At 38.5% G+C, this 18,308-nt stretch overlaps 1 protein-coding gene across 1 annotated transcript; it reads left to right on the top strand.

Moving 5' to 3' along the window:
* The first annotated feature begins 14,521 nt into the window (after positions 1-14,521).
* LOC145133617 (patatin-like protein 7) lies at positions 14,522-16,808 on the top strand. The gene is made up of 2 exons (XM_079068551.1): positions 14,522-15,439; positions 16,088-16,808. Exons 1-2 carry the CDS (start codon positions 14,570-14,572, stop codon positions 16,436-16,438), a joined length of 1,221 nt encoding a protein of 406 aa, XP_078924677.1. The 5' UTR covers positions 14,522-14,569; the 3' UTR covers positions 16,439-16,808.
* Positions 16,809-18,308: the final 1,500 nt, after the last annotated feature.

Genomic DNA, 18,308 nt, shown 5'->3' with positions numbered 1-18,308 from the left:
CAACAGAACATAAAGGTTAAAATACTATAGGAGTATTTTAGACACTGCATACTAATAACAAACATGTGAAAACAATAGAAAAATTAAGGGTAGAACTATATATATTAAGGGTATATTACAATTATATATAATTAAAGTTATATAGACTTAGAATATGTGATCTAGCTTCATTTCCTGTTCCTTGTTTGGTTGTGGATTTAGAGCCGGGTCATTTAATCGAAGGTCGATTATACCCAAGTTATATATAATTAGTATACACTTTCTAGTTATAGTAAGACCTAGAACAAGTTATATGGAATACATTATTTGATAACTGTAAATCCCTCTCGTAGAAACTTGTATCCTTAATCAATCGTTACTAACTATATTCTATATATCTTATCCCTATTCTCGCTTAGATAACAATGGATGGATTTCACTTACCCGGAGACCCATACTTCCCCGATCAAGAACAAGATGCAGAGCCAGAAGAAAATCACGAAATTCCTTTAGATGATGATTTTGCAGAAAATTTTCCTGAAGAAAATAATTCTGAATCAGAAGCTTATAATCCACCACCAGTAGCCCAAAATCCTAACCCTCGTCCGGTTTTCCAAGGTCCGACACCTCCGTGGGTAGAAAGCTTAGAAACATGGAGTCAAGAACAGGGTCAACCTATCCTATACAATGGAGACAGAAGCTTCTACAACCTGAGCGAAGGAGGATCAGCAGATAGAGTCCTACCAACTCTAGTCCGTAGGGTTGCCCGAAATGAAATTCAGGGTAGAACAGCCATCAATCAAATCAGGGAAGTTGATGCCAATGCGAGAATTAATACAATCCACATTTGTCGTCTTGAATATGCTGGTGAGAGAGCTACGAGAGATAATGAGTATCTACTGCAAGAGTTAGCTGAAACTCGAGCTGAAGTCATAGAACTCCGAGCACGTCTGACAGTATATGAAAGACATATGCTTGCTATGGAGTGTCAAATGGCTGAGTTGAGGTTTTATCCAAGAGATACCCGTCGCCAGTAGAAGATGCTCTACTCGTTTCCAAATTACTCTTTTGGTTATAGTTAAGTCTACGGATAGGTCTAGTGTTATTTTTCATGATTTTCAGTAAGACCACGAAAATTTTATTTTCGATACGTCTGTATGATGTCGATGTTTTCCCAGAATTTGGTGTGTTGTAGACCTGTTTAGGATCAAGTTTTCCAGACTTTATGTATTCAATATGCCAATTTAAATCGACATGCATTGTTATAACCTTTGAAAAATAACCATTCAATTTCATATCATTCTGTTACAAGTTGTACTTGTCGTAGACTTCTATTTCCAATTCATTACAAGATTCATGTTGAAATATATGTTTTAGTTCAAGAGATATCAAAATTCATATTCACTCTTGATATCTTACCATCCTTGTATCTTTTGACTTTTATAGAAAAAGATGCCTCCTCGTAGAAATCCAAGACGTCACAATGTAAATGAACCGCCGGTACCACCTCCGCCACCACCTCCTCAGTTCGACCCTGCTATGTTCCAAGCGGCGGTCACGTCGGCTGTAGCGGCTGCCATGTCTCATATTAATACGCCAGGTGCTAGTGGGTCTGGAGCTGGTGCAAATCCTTCTAACCATGGCGAGAGTCATGGGCACTCACGAGAGTGCACTTATAAAGATTTTTCCAATGCCAAACCCAGGACCTTTAATGGAACCGGAGGAGTTATGGCATTAAGGCAGTGGATAGAAAAGACAGAAGCAATTTTCGAAATCTGTTCCTGTCCTGAGGGCAGCAAGGTCAAGTTCGCTGCTTGTACCTTTTCTGATAGAGGTTTAACGTGGTAGAATGGGCATGTTAAGTCACTTACTTTGGTAGTGGCTAATTCGATAAGCTGGGAGAACTTCAAAGCCATGCTTATGTGGGAATACTGTCCACGAGGAGAAGTTTAGAAACTCAAGCAGGAGCTCTGGGGTCTCACAATGGTTGGTTCTGATATATCAACCTATACTAGTAGATTCTGTGACCTGGCAATTCTTTGCCCGGATATGGTTGCTCTGGAGAGCAAGAAGATTGAGAGATATATTTGGGGACTGTCACCCCAAATTCAGTCAAGTGTCTTAGCTTCGAGGCATGTTACTTTTGACAGTGTCAAAGAGCTGGCACAATCTCTTATCGACCACGGAGCCCGCCAACACTCAGTGGTTGCTATACCAGAAAAACCGAAGGGAAACAACAACAATAACAATGACAACAACAACAGCAAGAAGAAGGGTCGGAACAAGAGGAATGGCAAGTTTTCACAGGGTTCCTCAAAGAAACAACAACTAGTTATAGTTAATGCTGCTACTGTACCTGCTGTTGTTCCTGTTAACCCAGTACCAGCTAAGCCTTATGCTGGTAATCTCCCCAAGTGCAACAAGTGAAATTTTCACCATAATGGAAATTGTCGAGAAATGCAGTGTCGTAACTAGAAAAAGGGCATACTGCCCGATTCTGTAGAACACGACCCCAACCACTTAACCAAGTACCTGCTTCTAGAGTAGGTCAAGCGTGCTACAATTGTGGTGAAGTAGGACATTTTAAGAAAGATTGTCCTAAAGCTGGAAATGTTGGTGGATTTGGGAGAATTTTAGCCTTGGGTCACGAAGAAGCAGTGGAAAACCCAGCTGTAGTCACGGGTACGTTCCTTCTCAACAACACTTATGCATGCATTAGATTTGATTGTGGTGCTGAGAAGAGCTTTGTGAGCCATAATTTCAAACACTTACTAAATCAAAACTCCCAACCATTAAAAGAAACATTCACAGTCGAAATGGCTAACGGGAAATCCGAATCCACCAACGATATATATATAGGATGTACTCTTACCTTGAATAACTTTTCATTCCCAATAGACCTTATGCCGGTCTCTATCAAAAGTTTCGACGTCATAATAGGTATGGATTGGTTGTGTCCTAACCATGCAGACATTCTATGTTATGAAAGATTCATTCGTCTGAACTTGCCAACTAACGAAACTCTTGTTATTTACGGTGACAAACCCAGAACGAACCTCCAGATCATTTCTTGCATCAAAGCACAGAAGTACCTTCGTAAAGAGTACTGTGCTTTCTTAGCTCACGTGGTAGACAAGAAGCAAGAAGTGAAAGACATGGAAAGCATTCCTGAGGTCTGCAATTTTCCCGACGTTTTTCCCGATGATCTTTCAGGAGTGCCTCCTAAACGACAAGTCGAATTCCGAATCGACTTAATTCCAGGGGCTACCCCAGTAGCCAAATCTCCCTATCGTCTTGCACCTTCTGAAATGCAGGAATTATCCAGCCATCTTAACGAACTCCTTAGCAAAGGTTTCATAAGACCAAGCTTCTCACCCTAGGGAGCACCGGTTTTGTTCGTAAAGAAGAAGGATGGATCATTCTGTATGTTTATAGACTACTGCGAGCTGAATAAACTTACCATTAAGAATCGATACCCTCTGCCTCGTATTGACGATCTGTTCGACCAACTTCAAGGTGCGAGCTACTTTTCAAAAATACACTTAAGATTTGGGTATCACCAGTTACGGATTTTGGAGGATGACATTCCCAAAACCGCGTTCAGAACTCGTTATGGTTATTATGAGTTTGTAGTGATGCTATTCGGATTGACGAATGCACCTGCTGTGTTCATGGATCTAATGAACAGAGTGTGTCGTCCATTTCTGGACAAATTCGTCATAGTCTTCATTAACGACATCCTTATCTACTCAAGAAGTGAAGAGGAACATGACCAACATCTTCGTCAAGTTTTGCAAACCCTTAGAACATAGAAACTTTATGCGAAGTTTTCAAAGTGTGAATTTTGGATCAGGAAGGTTGAATTCCTAGGTCACATGGTCAGTTCTGAAGGAGTACACGTCGACCCTTCCAAAATTAAGGCAATTGAAAACTGGTCAGCACCCAAAACACCTACAGAAATCCGTCAATTCTTAGGTCTTGCTGGCTATTATCGCAAATTCATCCAGAATTTCTCTCGAATAGCTAAACCTCTTACCACTCTGACGCAAAAGGGTGTAATTTTTAGCTGGGGAGAAAAACAAGAAACAGCGTTCCAAACGCTGAAACGAGCCTTGTGTAGTGCACCAATCCTGTCTCTTCCTGAAGGGACAGAGGATTTCGTAGTGTACTGTGATGCTTCTAACCAAGGGCTTGGATGTGTTCTTATGCAGAGAGGAAAGGTTATATCCTATGCCTCAAGACAGCTAAAGACACATGAAGTCAATTATACAACACATGACCTTGAACTAGGAGCAGTAGTATTTGCTCTGAAGATCTGGATACATTATTTATATGGCACGAAATGCACAGTATTCACGGACCATAAAAGTCTTCAACATATCTTCAATCAGAAAGAGTTGAACATGAGACAACGACGATGGGTGGAGCTACTGAACGACTACGATTGTGAGATTCTTTATCACCCGGGTAAAGCTAACGTAGTAGCTGACGCCCTTAGTAGAAAAGAATACTCGGGACGCCAAGTAAAGTCGTTAACCATGGCAATCCATTCACATCTCTCCACACAGATCAGAAAGGCTCAATTTGAGGCCTTAAAACCTGAAAACGTGGCAGGTGAAGCCTTGAGAGGAATGGATAAAAACTTCAGAGTCAGGGATGATGGAGTCTATTGTTTCATGAACCAGATCTGGACACCAAAGTTCGGTGGTTACAGAGACGTAGTCATGAATGAAGCACACAAAACCCGATACTCCATTCATCCAGGTTCAGACAAGATGTATTTGGACCTCAAGAAACTATACTGGTGGCCAAACATGAAGGCCGAAATTGCTACCTTTGTGGGCAAGTGCCTCACTTGTGCCAAAGTAAAGGTAGAATACCAGAAACCTTCAGGTTTATTGCAACAACCTGAAATACCTGAATGGAAGTGAAAGCGGATTACAATGGATTTCATAACCAAGTTACCCAAGACATCGGGTGGTTATGATACTATTTGGGTAATCGTCGATAGATTAACCAAATCCGCACACTTCTTACCAATCAAAGAGATGGACAAGATGGAGAAGCTAACAAGAACCTACCTCAAGGAAATCGTTAGACTGCATGGTGTGCCAGTATCTATTATTTCTGACCGAGATAGTAGATTCACTTCTCGTTTCTGGCAGTCTTTACAAAAATCTTTAGGAACTAGGCTGGACATGAGTATAGCCTACCATCCACAAACTGACGGACAAAGTGAGAGGATGATTCAAACTTTAGAAGATATGTTCCGAGCTTGCGTGATAGACTCTGGTAAGGCATGGGATACTCATTTACCCCTTGTCGAATTCTCTTACAACAATAGTTATCACACTAGCATAAAGGCTGCTCCTTTCGAAGCTATCTATGGCCACAAGTGTAGATCACCTCTGTGCTGGGCTGAAGTGGGTGATACGCAGTTGGCTAGAAGTCAAGTTCCTGACAGTACTCTCACTGGTCCGGAAATCATTCGCGAAACCACGGAGAAAATCGTACAAATCCGGGAGCGACTTAAAGCTTTCAAAGATAGACAGAAAAGTTACGCCGACAAAAGTAGAAAACCTTTGGAGTTCTAGGTTGGTGACCGTGTTATGTTGAAGGTCTCACCCTGGAAGGGCATGATACGCTTTGGAAAGCGTGACAAGTTGAATCCAAGTTATATAGGACCATTCGAGATTTTTTCTAGAATTGGTCCCGTAGCTTACAAACTCCGACTACCTCAAGAACTAAGTAACATACATCCTGTTTTCCACGTCTCGAACTTGAAAAAGTGTCTGTCCGACGAGACTCTTGTTATCCCACTCGACGAAATCGAGATTGACGAAAGCCTTAACTTCGTGGAAGAACCAGTAGAAATAATGGACCGAGAGGTCAAGCAAACAAAGCAAAGCCGTATTCCTATAGTGAAGGTTCGCTGGAATGCCAAGCGGGGACCTGAATTCACTTGGGAACGCGAGGATCAAATGAAATTGAAATATCCTCATCTTTTCGTCTAGTTGTTTGTAATTGCTTAATTGCTTAAACTCTAATTTCGGGACGAAATTCTCTCTAACGGGGGGATAATGTAACATCCCGTTATTTTCTGTTTATAAAGTCAACTCTAGTCAAAAAAAGTCAAACAGAGGTTACCTAAAACCCTTTTTATTGTTTGGGTTTTTAATTAAAGTTATGAAATACCTTTATTTGCTATAATATCCATAGTTGAAATTGAAAGGAAAAAATCTTGAAAATCCGAGAAACTTCGCTTCGGGTCACAAAGAGCTTACGGCCGTAAACTCTTCGGACCGTAAACTCCTCGCAGGCCGTAAACGAGGCTTCGGCCGTAAACGCTCCGCCGACTTCGGACCGCAAACTCCTCGACCGTAAACCCTCGCATACATATATAGATTTCCTTCATTTTTCCTTCATTTCTCATATCCTCCAGTCAAGAACTCTCAAATTCTCTCAAGTACCATCAAGAACACTTCTAATTCTCACCAAATTTGTAAGTGATTCTTCCATTCCTAAGTTGATGTCCTTGCTTAATCTAGTTAAAACCTATGATTTCATCCATGAAATCATTTCTTTTGGTTATATCTTCAAGAACACCAAGAACACATACTAGTTCTTTAGACCGTGAATACCCCCTTCAAGCTTCAAAACGTAAGTAATCTTCCGTATACTAGTTATTCTATAGAAGCTCATAACATACACCCTTGAAATCAACCATTTCTCAAGAACATAAGAGTTTAGGGCCATGAGCATCTCCCTTGGCCGTAAACTCAAGATCTTCTTAGGCCGTGAACATCATTGGCCGTAAACTCCATGGCCGTGAACACCTTGTGTGGCCGTAAACTCCATGGCTTTGAACACCTTGTGTGGCCGTAAACTCCATTTGATTCAATCACATGTGATTGTAACACTTAAATTCAATTGTTTCCTAGTCCCTAAAGTGGTTTCCTATATAATTAGTTATTATATACACTAATTATATCCATATATGTATCATTATATGTTTAATAGGATCCGTTGTGTTCAAGACTTCACTTGACACTTAGCATCCTACACCGACCTTACATTTGTTAACTTACAACAGGTGAGTTCATACCCCCGTATTTTTATAGTTTTTACTGTTTTAAGGGGGGAATACAAGTCTAACACAAAGATTTTGTGTTATAAACCAGTGATTTTCAAATATCTTATCAAAATGAATTTCAGTTATCATCAAATCAAATAGTTTTAAATGATTGTTTCAAAAATGACATCAAGTCATCAAAATGTATTTCAAAATATCAAACTTCTTTTAAATGTTTTTATAAAATTATATTTTTCCCCAAAAATCATACTAGTATACATATATTTCTATAAATAAGATTTAAAAGATTTAGGACTGATAACCCACTTTGGTTCCTTTTCCTTGTTTGGATGTGGGATTACAAGTATCAATTATTTGTCCGAGTGTCATTTAAATTTTACTTATATATATTTGTATATGTATACAAGTATAAAAGTTTATTCATTTAATTTTAATTACCCTTGTAACAAGTTGAGCAAGGATTGCATTCATACTAAGTATCAATACAGAAAGTACTTATAAATTATAATAGGTATAATTTATGATTCACAGAACATTAATTCACGATTCAAGTATACTAGAATACATTGTTTTATAAGAACAAAGGTTTGATTCAAAACTAGTCAAGACTATACATTCTTTCAGATACATGTTAAGAATACTAATTCAAGAACATACTATCAGTCATTTATTTCAGAATGATTGGATTTTTCATAACTATTATACATGTAACATTTATATGCTTTTATGAGTCAAGTAGTACAGGTTGTTTAATTCATTTAAACAATATAGTAAAGTCCTGACATTATAACCAAAATCTCCAGCCGGGGATCGAAACAATGTGTGTATAGATCTATATTGGGATTGACAACCCCGCACTCGGACTGCTAGCTACAGTCAGGCATACACGCCTGTGAGTGACAAATTGTTATCAACATGTTTTCAGCGCACTCATAGCGTTGGGTCAGGCCATCTAGTCAGTATGGTTATAATAACTCATTAAAAGATATTAACAATACGTTAGTGTATAATCAACTAAACTTATGTACTTTTTCAAAGTACTGGTTTACAAGATACAGTTTACAGTAATACATTACAGTTTACAATAACAGTTGGTGAAACCAGATATACTCTCATATACAAGTTTACAAAAGGATTACAAATACAAAACATTGGTTTACAATTAGAACAGTTTTATACAACAAAAATTACTTTTCATATACAGCAGAAAATATAGGATTTTCTGGAAACAGTTTACATATTCAAGAAACAGAAAACATTTATTTCCAAACATAAATACTTATGCACTCACTCAACTTTATGTTGATACTCTCTTTTCAAATTACTTGTATTCTCAGGGAACCAGTAGATAGGTACACCCCGAGCTTTTGAGCAGATGGAGCTATTTATGTCTTGTCTTCTTCTTTTGTACAACTATTTAGTTTCAGTATACATTGAAGAAACACATGTAAGTATTTATACTTTTTAAATACAGTGGTTGTTTGTACTCGGATTACTATAATGCATGTGTTGTGATACTACAAATGAAGTCCTCCACCCCCGAACGTTTCCGCCGTCTGGTTTGGGGGTGTGAGACATTACCACATCAAAAACAGGTTTTATAAGTCCAAAGCAGTTTAAGGTAATGATTCTAGACCAATTCCAGCCTTAAAAGTTGAAAATATGCTGTCAGGGGCTTCTACTCGTCGAGTGTACGAACCTACTCGACGAGTAGGATGAATTTCTTCATGGACTCGGCGAGTCTAGTGCCTAGGAAGCCAAAATTTTCGATTTTTAAGTTATTTCGGCATGTATAACTTGAAAACAAGCCTAGGCTCTGATACCACTGATGGGTTTTGAGCATTCTAACACTCCTAAGGTGTACATGCAACCCTAAATACCTTGGATCTATGTTTTCTCTATTATACATGCAAATATCAATTTTCCAAGGTATTACCCTAACTAGCATACAATCATATGTACTAGGATAACAAAACTAGATAGAATACATACCTCTTTGTTGTAGCTTGATTCCATGGAGCTTAAGAACCTAGTGCCTCAAGTGTGACACCTCAAATGGTTCAGACAACATCACCAACATCTTGGAATAATTTGAGAGAAAAGGTTCCTATGCTCAAATCGCCTAGCCCTCATGTGTACACACACTAGTGCCAATTTCTTGAGCCATGGGGTCCTTATATATGGTGGCTATTATGGTTACACCATGTAACTCATGTCTTTCCATATTCTCCATGCTCCATGGGTTAAAACCTCCATGGAGTATCCATGGGTTACTCCATGGGTTTAGCCCAACATGAAGAACTATGGATCATAAGCCCACATATATAAGAATGAATGATTTACACAATCAATCCCCATATATTTAATTAGTCTCCTTTTGATCACAAAATTATTTCCAAATTAATTCTTGATCAATACTAATTAAATAATATGATTTCATATTAATATATTAGAACTTATAATATATTAACAAATCATAAATATCCTTTTCTCACAAAAGTCTATCCAAATTGTTCTGATGCCATGCAACCCAAATGGACCATGCCAATCGGGTCAAGTACATACCAATTATAGTTATGGACTTAGACACTAATCCAACTTTTCCTAGGGCGGATTTGGGTGCCCTTTACGGGCGGAGCTCGGCGTATACTGATGGAGGAGGCGCATAGATCGAGATTCTCGATCCATCCCGGGGCTACTAAGATGTATTTGGACCTGAAGAGTGATTACTGGTGGCCCTGTATGAAGATGTATGTTGCTTGGGTAGTTGAGAGGTGCTTGACCTGCCGTCGGGTCAAAGCAGAGCACCAGCGTCCACATGGTCCATTGCAGCCTCTGGAGATTCCCCAATGGAAGTGGGAACATATCTATATGGACTTTATCACCAAGTTACCGAGGACTGCGCGTGGGGTTGACGCGATTTGGGTGATTGTGGACCGACTAACGAAGAGTGCTCACTTCCTTGCTATTAGTGAGAGCTCTTTTGCAGAGATATTGGCCGAGATCTATGTGAGAGAGGTGGTAGCACGACATGAAGTGTCGGTCTCGATAGTGTCAGATCGAGACGTGCGTTTCACTTCCAGGTTTTGGAAGAATTTTCATGAGGAGTTGGGCACGCGCTTGCATTTTAGTACTGTGTACCACCCGCAGACGGACGGGCAGAGCGAGCGGACGATTCAGGCGCTTGAGGACATGCTGCGTGCCTGTGTCATGGACTTCGGAGGAAGTTGGGACACATACTTACCCCTGGCTGAGTTTTCCTACAACAACAGCCACCATTCGAGTATTGGTATGCCTCCCTTTGAGCTTTTATATGCGAGGAGGTGTTGGACTCCTATTTTTTGGGGAGAGGTGGGACACAGAGTGATGGGTGGCACTGAGATAGTGCTAAAGACGACCGAGCAGATTCAGGAGGTCAGACAGAGGCTACTGACGGCCTAGAGTCGCCAGAAGAGTTATGCGGACAGGTGGCGATCGGAGATAGAGTTTCAGGTCGGAGATTTTGTACTCCTAAAGGTATCCCCATGGAAAGTGGTGATCCGATTCAGAAAACAGGGCAAGCTGGGACCCCGATACATCGGTCCTTTCAAAGTGACCGCCAGAGTGGGTAGAGTAGCATACCAGTTGGAGCTACCTGCAGAGTTGAGCCAGATCCATAACACCTTCCACGTGTCGCAGTTGAGGAAGTGTGTAGCCGATGAGACGACAGTAGTACCACTAGAGGACATTCAGGTAGATGCGATCCTGAATTATATTGAGAGGCCGATCGCGATTTTGGATCGAAAGGTGAGGGTTCTGAGGAATAAGGAGGTGCCCCTGGTCCAGGTCCAGTGGCAGCATCATAGGGGGTCTGATTTGACTTGGGAGTCGGAGTCAGAAATGCGGGAGCAGCATCCAGAGTTATTTGTGGAGCCTGACTTCAAGGGCGAAGTCTGATTCTAGTGGGGGAGAATTGTAACATCCGGACTTTCAGGTATATTATTTACTTATTTATTTTTGAGGATTATTGAGCAACTCGACGAGTTGGTGCTACAACTCGTCGAGTAGGGTCGGGCGCGGCCACGTGGATTAATGACCTACTCGACGAGTCCGAGAGCCGACTCGCCGAGTAGGCACTGTGAGATGAAACCCTAAATCCCCGGGTTTGGGGCTTATATAAGGACACTTATAGCCTCCATTGCGGCTCCCCATCTGCTTATCTTCACTGAGAGAAACCCTAATCGCCCCCCTTGAGCTTTTGAGAAAGTGTTGAGCTAATATTGAGAACTTTAGTGCATTTTTGGAAGAGAAGAGGAGGATTTCAAGCAAGGAACGAGAAGAGGTTGATAGATCTGTTGCTAATCATCCAGAAGCTTCTGTTTAAGGTATAAAGTTCGTATCTTTCTCATTAGTTTGGGTAGATCTCATGTCACTAGAGTTTAGGGCTTCTTTTCCATCTTATTTGGGACCTTGAAGGTTTTGAGCACCTTTAGGGATGTGGACATCAGATCTGGACCTTGTGAGGTCCCTAGAGTCTAAAGTTCTCTGCTTTATTCAGCCATAATAGATCCTTGAATGAGAAACCCCAAATAAAGCATGATCTTGGCATTTCAAGCCCAAAGTGCCATGCATGAATGTAAAGATCGAAACTTTACGTGATAATAGAGTCTTAGGAACCTAGATCTAGGGTATGGAGTGGTAGATCTGCCTTAAAACGTGTGAATAAGAAATCAGATCGAAGAGACTCGCCGAGTCCATGAGCTGACTCGACGAGTCAGTTAGGGTTTGTCCCGATGAGCTGGACTTTGCGAGGACTCGTCGAGTTAGGGGTTAAGTCGACGAGTTGGGCCTTCACGAGACTTTTGAGGAACGAATGGACTCGACAAGTCACATGAGTGCACTCGGCGAGTCAGGTCAAACTTGGACTGTTGACTCGGGTTTGACTTCTGTTGACTTTTAGGGTTTGGTCAACATGAGTAGTGGGAACCATGGAAGGGTAAAATGGTCTTTTACCCATTCCAAGAGTTAGAGAGAAAGAGAAAACAACCTTTGGTGTAATTGAGTATAAGTAGAGTATTAATTAGAGATAATTATCTTATGTATTAGGCGGAGGCTAGTTCGAGATTCCCGAGTACATGACTTTTACTTGCTAGCTTACAAGGTGAGTCTTCTCACTATACTTACCATGAGTGGTATCTATGAGTGAACGGAGGGTCTTATGTGTTTACTTGAGTTATGCATCTTGTCTGTATGATATATGTATGTTATATTATATGTTACTGTGACCGGACTGGAGGGTCCAACGAGCCGTGAGACCGGAGGGTCCACACTGAGACCGGATTGGAGGGTCCAACGAGCCGTGAGACCGGAGGTCCACACTGAGACCGGACCGGAGGGTCCAACGAGCTATAGCCATGAGAGACTTATTATCTGTGTATGTCGTATTTTGGGGAACTCACTAAGCTTTGTGCTTACCGTGTTATGTGTTATGTGTTTCAGGTACTTCTCAGGATCACGGGAAGGCGCCGACATGATTGTACACACACACATCAGAGTTTGAGTTATGATTTACAGGATCCTGGAGTTTATATATACATATATATATATATATATATATATATATATATATATATATATATATATATATATATATATATGCAGTTTTGATTATGGGGTTTGATGTTTTGACATTGTGACATTTGGGATTTTGTTACTGTGATAATTATTTTTTCAAATTGAAAAATTTAGTTCGAAAATTTACGTCGTTACAATTAATGATTAAGAGAAGTATTGATTTGTTATTATCGGGACCATTTTCCCTAACAATTTTAGTCGATCGCTACTAAAGAGTTAGATGAGAGGAATAGTAAATTAAGACACAAGAAGTGCCTAAACATAAAAGAAATATATGAGTTGTTTAAACTTAGAGGAGACATGAGAAAATAAGAGTGAAGAGAAAACTATGGATACAAAAGGAAGATGAGCTTTTAGTTGAGTATAAAAAGAAATGAGTTAAAATATGTGTGAGTTAATTGATGAGAATATGATGTCATAAGAGGATTGATATCGTTTTTTTCTTCTTTTTTTTTTTATCTTTTTAAAGGATTTTTTTTCATATTTTTTCATATTGTTTTTTTAATGTCTTTACTACATATTTGAAGTTACTAATGTTTTTTTTATTTTTTTTTATATTTTTGAACTAAATATCGATTCAAGTTTTTAATGTTTAACAATTATACAAGTTTTAAATAATAAAAATATTAACCATCATAATATTTTTTGCGAAAGAGACCATCATAATATTTTTCGTTCATATTATTTTTGAATCATAATTATTTTGAATCATAATATTTTGGATTATATCATTTTTGAATCATATGATTTTAGATCAACAATATATTCAATTAAATAAAGTTTTTGTTCAAAAATAAATTTTGGATCGATATACATTTTGAATCATTTAATTTTGAATCATAAACTATATAATTAAGGATCATAAAATATTTGAATCAAAATAATTTTAGATCATAACAAATTAAGTATCATAAACATGTTGAATCAAGATGAAGACCGAAGACGTCAACCTTTGGTAAAAAGAAAACACTTAGGTTGCGTTTAGTCGTAGAAAAATGGACAGTTTTTTGGAAAAAATTTCCAAGAAAAATGAGAATTTTGAAAATACGTTTACTTCGTCTATTTTTCTAAATTTTTAACGGAAAACGTTTTCTAAAATTACAAGAAGTTGGAAAATTTTGAAAAACTGATAATTATTGTTTTCCATATTTTCTAATTTCAAAATTTTTCTAAAATATAAACATACACCCACTTTCACCCCATCCACCTCTATCTACCCCCAACCCACTCCCACCCAGACCCCCATCCACCCACACACACCTACAAACACACACACACATCCACAAACACACACCACATCCCCCCCTCCACACACATACACCCACCCCCTCCATACACACACATCCCCACCCACACCCCCACAAATACACACACACCCACACCTACCCTACCCCCACCACCACACCCACAAACACACACACACACCCACCCAACCAACACCACTACAACAATCATCGACCTAACATCACCATCACCACTACCCTATCACCAACACCACCACCACCACCACCACCGCCGCCGCCATCACCACCACTGCCACAATTGCCGCCGTCACCACCACCGCATGTCATCCACGAAAAATAGAAAATAAAAACTGTTTTTTCGTAACTAATTACAACATTAGTTTATGATATTTTTTATTTTTAGTTTTGATATTTAATTTATATAACAATAAAAATAATAATTAAATAAATCAATGGTCAAATTCCCGGACCAAAATCAAAACAAAAGCAAACTATATTGTGATCCACGTTAAAAAAGGAAAAAAGAAAAATAGGGTTAAGAACGCAAGCTACAGGGACCATTCGTGTAATTTACTCTTATATATAACACCCTCACATCTTCATTCTCCCCATCCCTGTATCTCCTTCCACCTACACTCAAATGGCGGCACATTCCGACTCTCAAATGGACAAACTCACCTCCGATATATTCTCCATTCTCGAAAACAATTTCTTATTCGGTTACGACAATCCGTCGCAACAAATCAAATCCCCCACCGGAAAAATCAGAATTCTCTCCATTGATGGAGGTGGAGCCACCGACGGTATCTTAGCCGCCAAATCAATTCTCCATCTAGAATCCTCCCTCCGCCGTAAATCTGGAAACCCAGATGCCCACATTGCAGATTTCTTCGATGTTGTTGCAGGATCAGGAATCGGTGGTGTTCTAGCCGCTTTACTTTTCACTAAAGGAAAAAATGATCGGCCATTGTTCACCGCCGACGAAGCGCTTAAGTTTGTGACGGAGAATGGACGGAGACTTTGTCGGTCTTCTAAACAAGGTCTTCTCCGCCGAATTTTTCAGTCTCCGGTGAAGGTTTTTGACCGGACGTTTGGAGATTTGACGTTGAAAGATACTCTTAAAACGATTTTAATCCCGTGCTACGATCTTACCATGGGCGCATCGTTTGTGTTTTCTCGTGCTGATGCGGTGGAAATGGACGGATGTGATTTCAAGCTGAGTGACGTGTGTGCCGCCACAACCGCTGTTCGTGGACCTGCTAAAACATTTTCCGTCGACCGGAGAACGAAGATTGCAGCTGTCGGTGGTGAGGTTGCGATGAACAACCCGACGGCAGCGGCGATCACTCACGTCCTATATAACAAGCAGGAGTTTCCGTTTTGTAATGGCGTCAACGACCTGCTTGTTGTGTCACTGGGTAACGGAGAGCCGTTATCTGTTATGGCCGGCAACCGAACTCCGTCGCGAACGGCGCTGGTTAAGATCGTCGGTGAAGCAGTTTCCGACACGGTGAGCATTTTTGCATTAAATACTTTAATTGAAACATGAGCTATAAAGCCGTTTTACTATTCGTACAACTATTTAACCATAAAGTACGAACCTGCGAAAAAAGGCGTTTTGACTCTTTTCTTTTTGCTATAGTAAAAGTCAGAGATCTAACGTACAAATGATCAATGCATGAGAAAGGATATATTTGTCATTTTAACTCAATTTGGAATTTGGAAAAAAGGACAATAAATAAATAATAAAATCGTCGGGTACATGGCATTATGGCAATGTTAATGGTCCAAAGTATATAGTATCAACCCTATTTTTGGTAGGTGCAATTAAAGTGGTTGCAATAATTGTAATTATTATAATGGTCCATAAAATATTTTAAAAATAACTTATAAAAAATTTAAACCAAAATAGTCGGTTGTCGCATAACAAATTATATTTTTATGCTTTACCTTTATTTTTGTTTTAACTAAAAAAAGATAATTTAATAATGTATGTTCATTTGTCCTTATTTGGTCTTGTATTTTCTCGTATATGTCGTTATTGTATGAAATATTTCTCAAACATCATATACCCTTTTTCACATTAGATGTATATGCATTCTTATATGATTGTTGAAAATTAAAACCTTAAGTGTAATTTATATATGATATTTTTTAGGTTGATCAAGCGGTATCAATGGCATTTGGACAATCGCGAACAAGTGGTTACGTACGTATCCAAGCAAACAAAGGCTTATTGGATCTTGAACAACATAATAAGGATGTAAACATGTTGTTATTAGCAGATAAAATGTTAAAACAACAAAACGTGGAATCAATACTATTTCATGGAAAAAAATGTAACAGTACGAATTTAGAGAAGTTAGAGTTATTCGCAGGTGAAATCTTGAAGGAAAACGAGAGGCGGAAGACTGATGTTCTACCTTTAGTTTTACTAAACGAAACAACTACATCGTCTTCTGCAAGATCATCATCGGCCACAACACTGTCCACTATCTCATCAAGTTAATCAGATTGATATTGTTGTGTTTTGAATTTTCCGCCGACACTACTAATGAAACAGTGTATGTGCTGGGTTACATATCCAAATTATAGAGATTGTTTTCGTGATTGTGTTGTGTTTGATTTTTCATGTATAGTTACTTAATAGAAGTATTAACAAAGGTTTAAGGGAGGGCTTATCACAAGGGTTGATTTTTTCCCCCTTGTAGCATAATTTTATAGTGAAGTTTGTTATTGTGGTTTGGCTTGGAAAGGTGTGATCTTCTTTGTTTGGATCATTTGATATTTTCTATTGTAAATCTTGGTCCTGTAACAATGATGCGATTATAAGTTTTATTTATATGATATATGAAAGAGTAAAATGTTTGTTTATATAATATTTTCATCATTTTTTCTTATTATGCAACGAAGTTTTTTGGCACGTTTCATTCAAGGATCAAAATATGCAAGCATTTTACTTATAACTTGTTTTCACCGATTGAAATGTGGTTGCATAATCTTGTCTAATTTTGCAAAGAAGTGATACCTTGCTAAATAGGTAAAATATGAGTATTGCATAAATTTGTCAATGATAAAGGATTTTTGCATACATAAGTATTTAATTGTTCATTTAAAAAACCGTCACATAAACTAAAAAAGTTTAGGTGTAAAACTTTATCGGTTATTTGATTTGCCAGCCATAAAGTTATGTTTAAAAGATAGCAACACATGTTTATCTTTTCAACATCCTACCTTGAGAAATATTACAAAGATTATTGATGATAGTGATCTCAATCATTTGCTAAATGTTGTATGTGATGTGTCCAAATAATGTATGCTTGTATCTTGTAGATAAATCTACCTTAGGGATTGGATTGCCTGGTGGTGAAAATCGATCTAGTAAAAAGGAGTCATGTGGAAAATTTTGTAACACTCATCATATAAGTAGTTTTAAAATTAACTTCATAATATTAATAGTGTCCCAAACCATTCACGAGATTCAATCATCTCTAATTTAATAAAAACATACCTTAAATGATATGCGAGAATATTAGAAGGGTCAAAGTCGAAGTTTAACCATATTATCAACTAAATTATCTTTGGTCCTCCTCAAGTTAAAATTGTCAAAGTCTAAGTTTAACCAAATTATCAACTAACTTATCATACAGTCTCTTTCGTGATGATTAATCCTTACCTAGGACATAACATGGAAGTAGTACACTAGGAAAATATAAGCCCACTAAGTAATATAAACATTTTTAATTCACAATATTATATTAAGAACTTCAAACAGTTCACCAAGTGTTAAACATTACTCCATTTACTTTACTTTTCATGCATAATGGTCAATCCTTCAAAAATGTATGTCTAAATATTATTGGTATTGTGTAGAATGTCGGTATGTTATTAGACATAGATAGAAATTAAATACTTAATGAATTAAGTATTAGAAGAGAAAGATTAAAAGATATATTGTTGAGATAAAGAGAATAGATTGTTTATGGGACTAGTGTTATGTGATGAGTCACATAACAAAGATAAAGATGTAGAGATAGATGGTTCCTCTGGGGACATGACATAGAGGTTCCTACGGGGACAAAAGTATGATTCATTTGGGAATAATAGTATGGTTCATTCGGGGACAAGTGATAGAGATTCCTTCGAGAATAAAGAGTATGATTCCTTCAGGAATAAGAGTATGGTTCCTACGGGGACAAGAGTATGATGGCTTATGCTTCGCGGCACGAGACGAGATATCTCACACATGATCTGGAGTTGGGGGCTATGGTTTTTGCCCTCAAGATTTGGAGGCATTATCTTTATGGGTCCGTTGTACTATCTACACGGATCACAAGAGTTTGAGACATACACTACCAAAAAATTACATTTAATGGCAC

The sequence above is a fragment of the Lactuca virosa genome, chromosome 8 (assembly GCF_052849685.1).
Source record: "Lactuca virosa cultivar CGN04683 chromosome 8, Lactuca_virosa_CGN04683_v6, whole genome shotgun sequence".
Lineage (NCBI taxonomy): Eukaryota > Viridiplantae > Streptophyta > Magnoliopsida > Asterales > Asteraceae > Lactuca > Lactuca virosa.
The sequence above is the reverse complement of the archived record's forward strand: the minus strand, read 5'-3'. Positions and strand labels throughout refer to the sequence as shown.

Excerpts from the sequence above, each read along its gene's own strand:
- LOC145133617 (XM_079068551.1), top strand. The coding sequence starts at position 14,570 with ATGGCGGCACATTCCGACTCTCAAATGGACAAACTCACCTCCGATATA. Across the intron at positions 15,440-16,087 it reads GTGAAGCAGTTTCCGACACG|GTTGATCAAGCGGTATCAAT; the intron begins GTGAGCATTTTT and ends GATATTTTTTAG.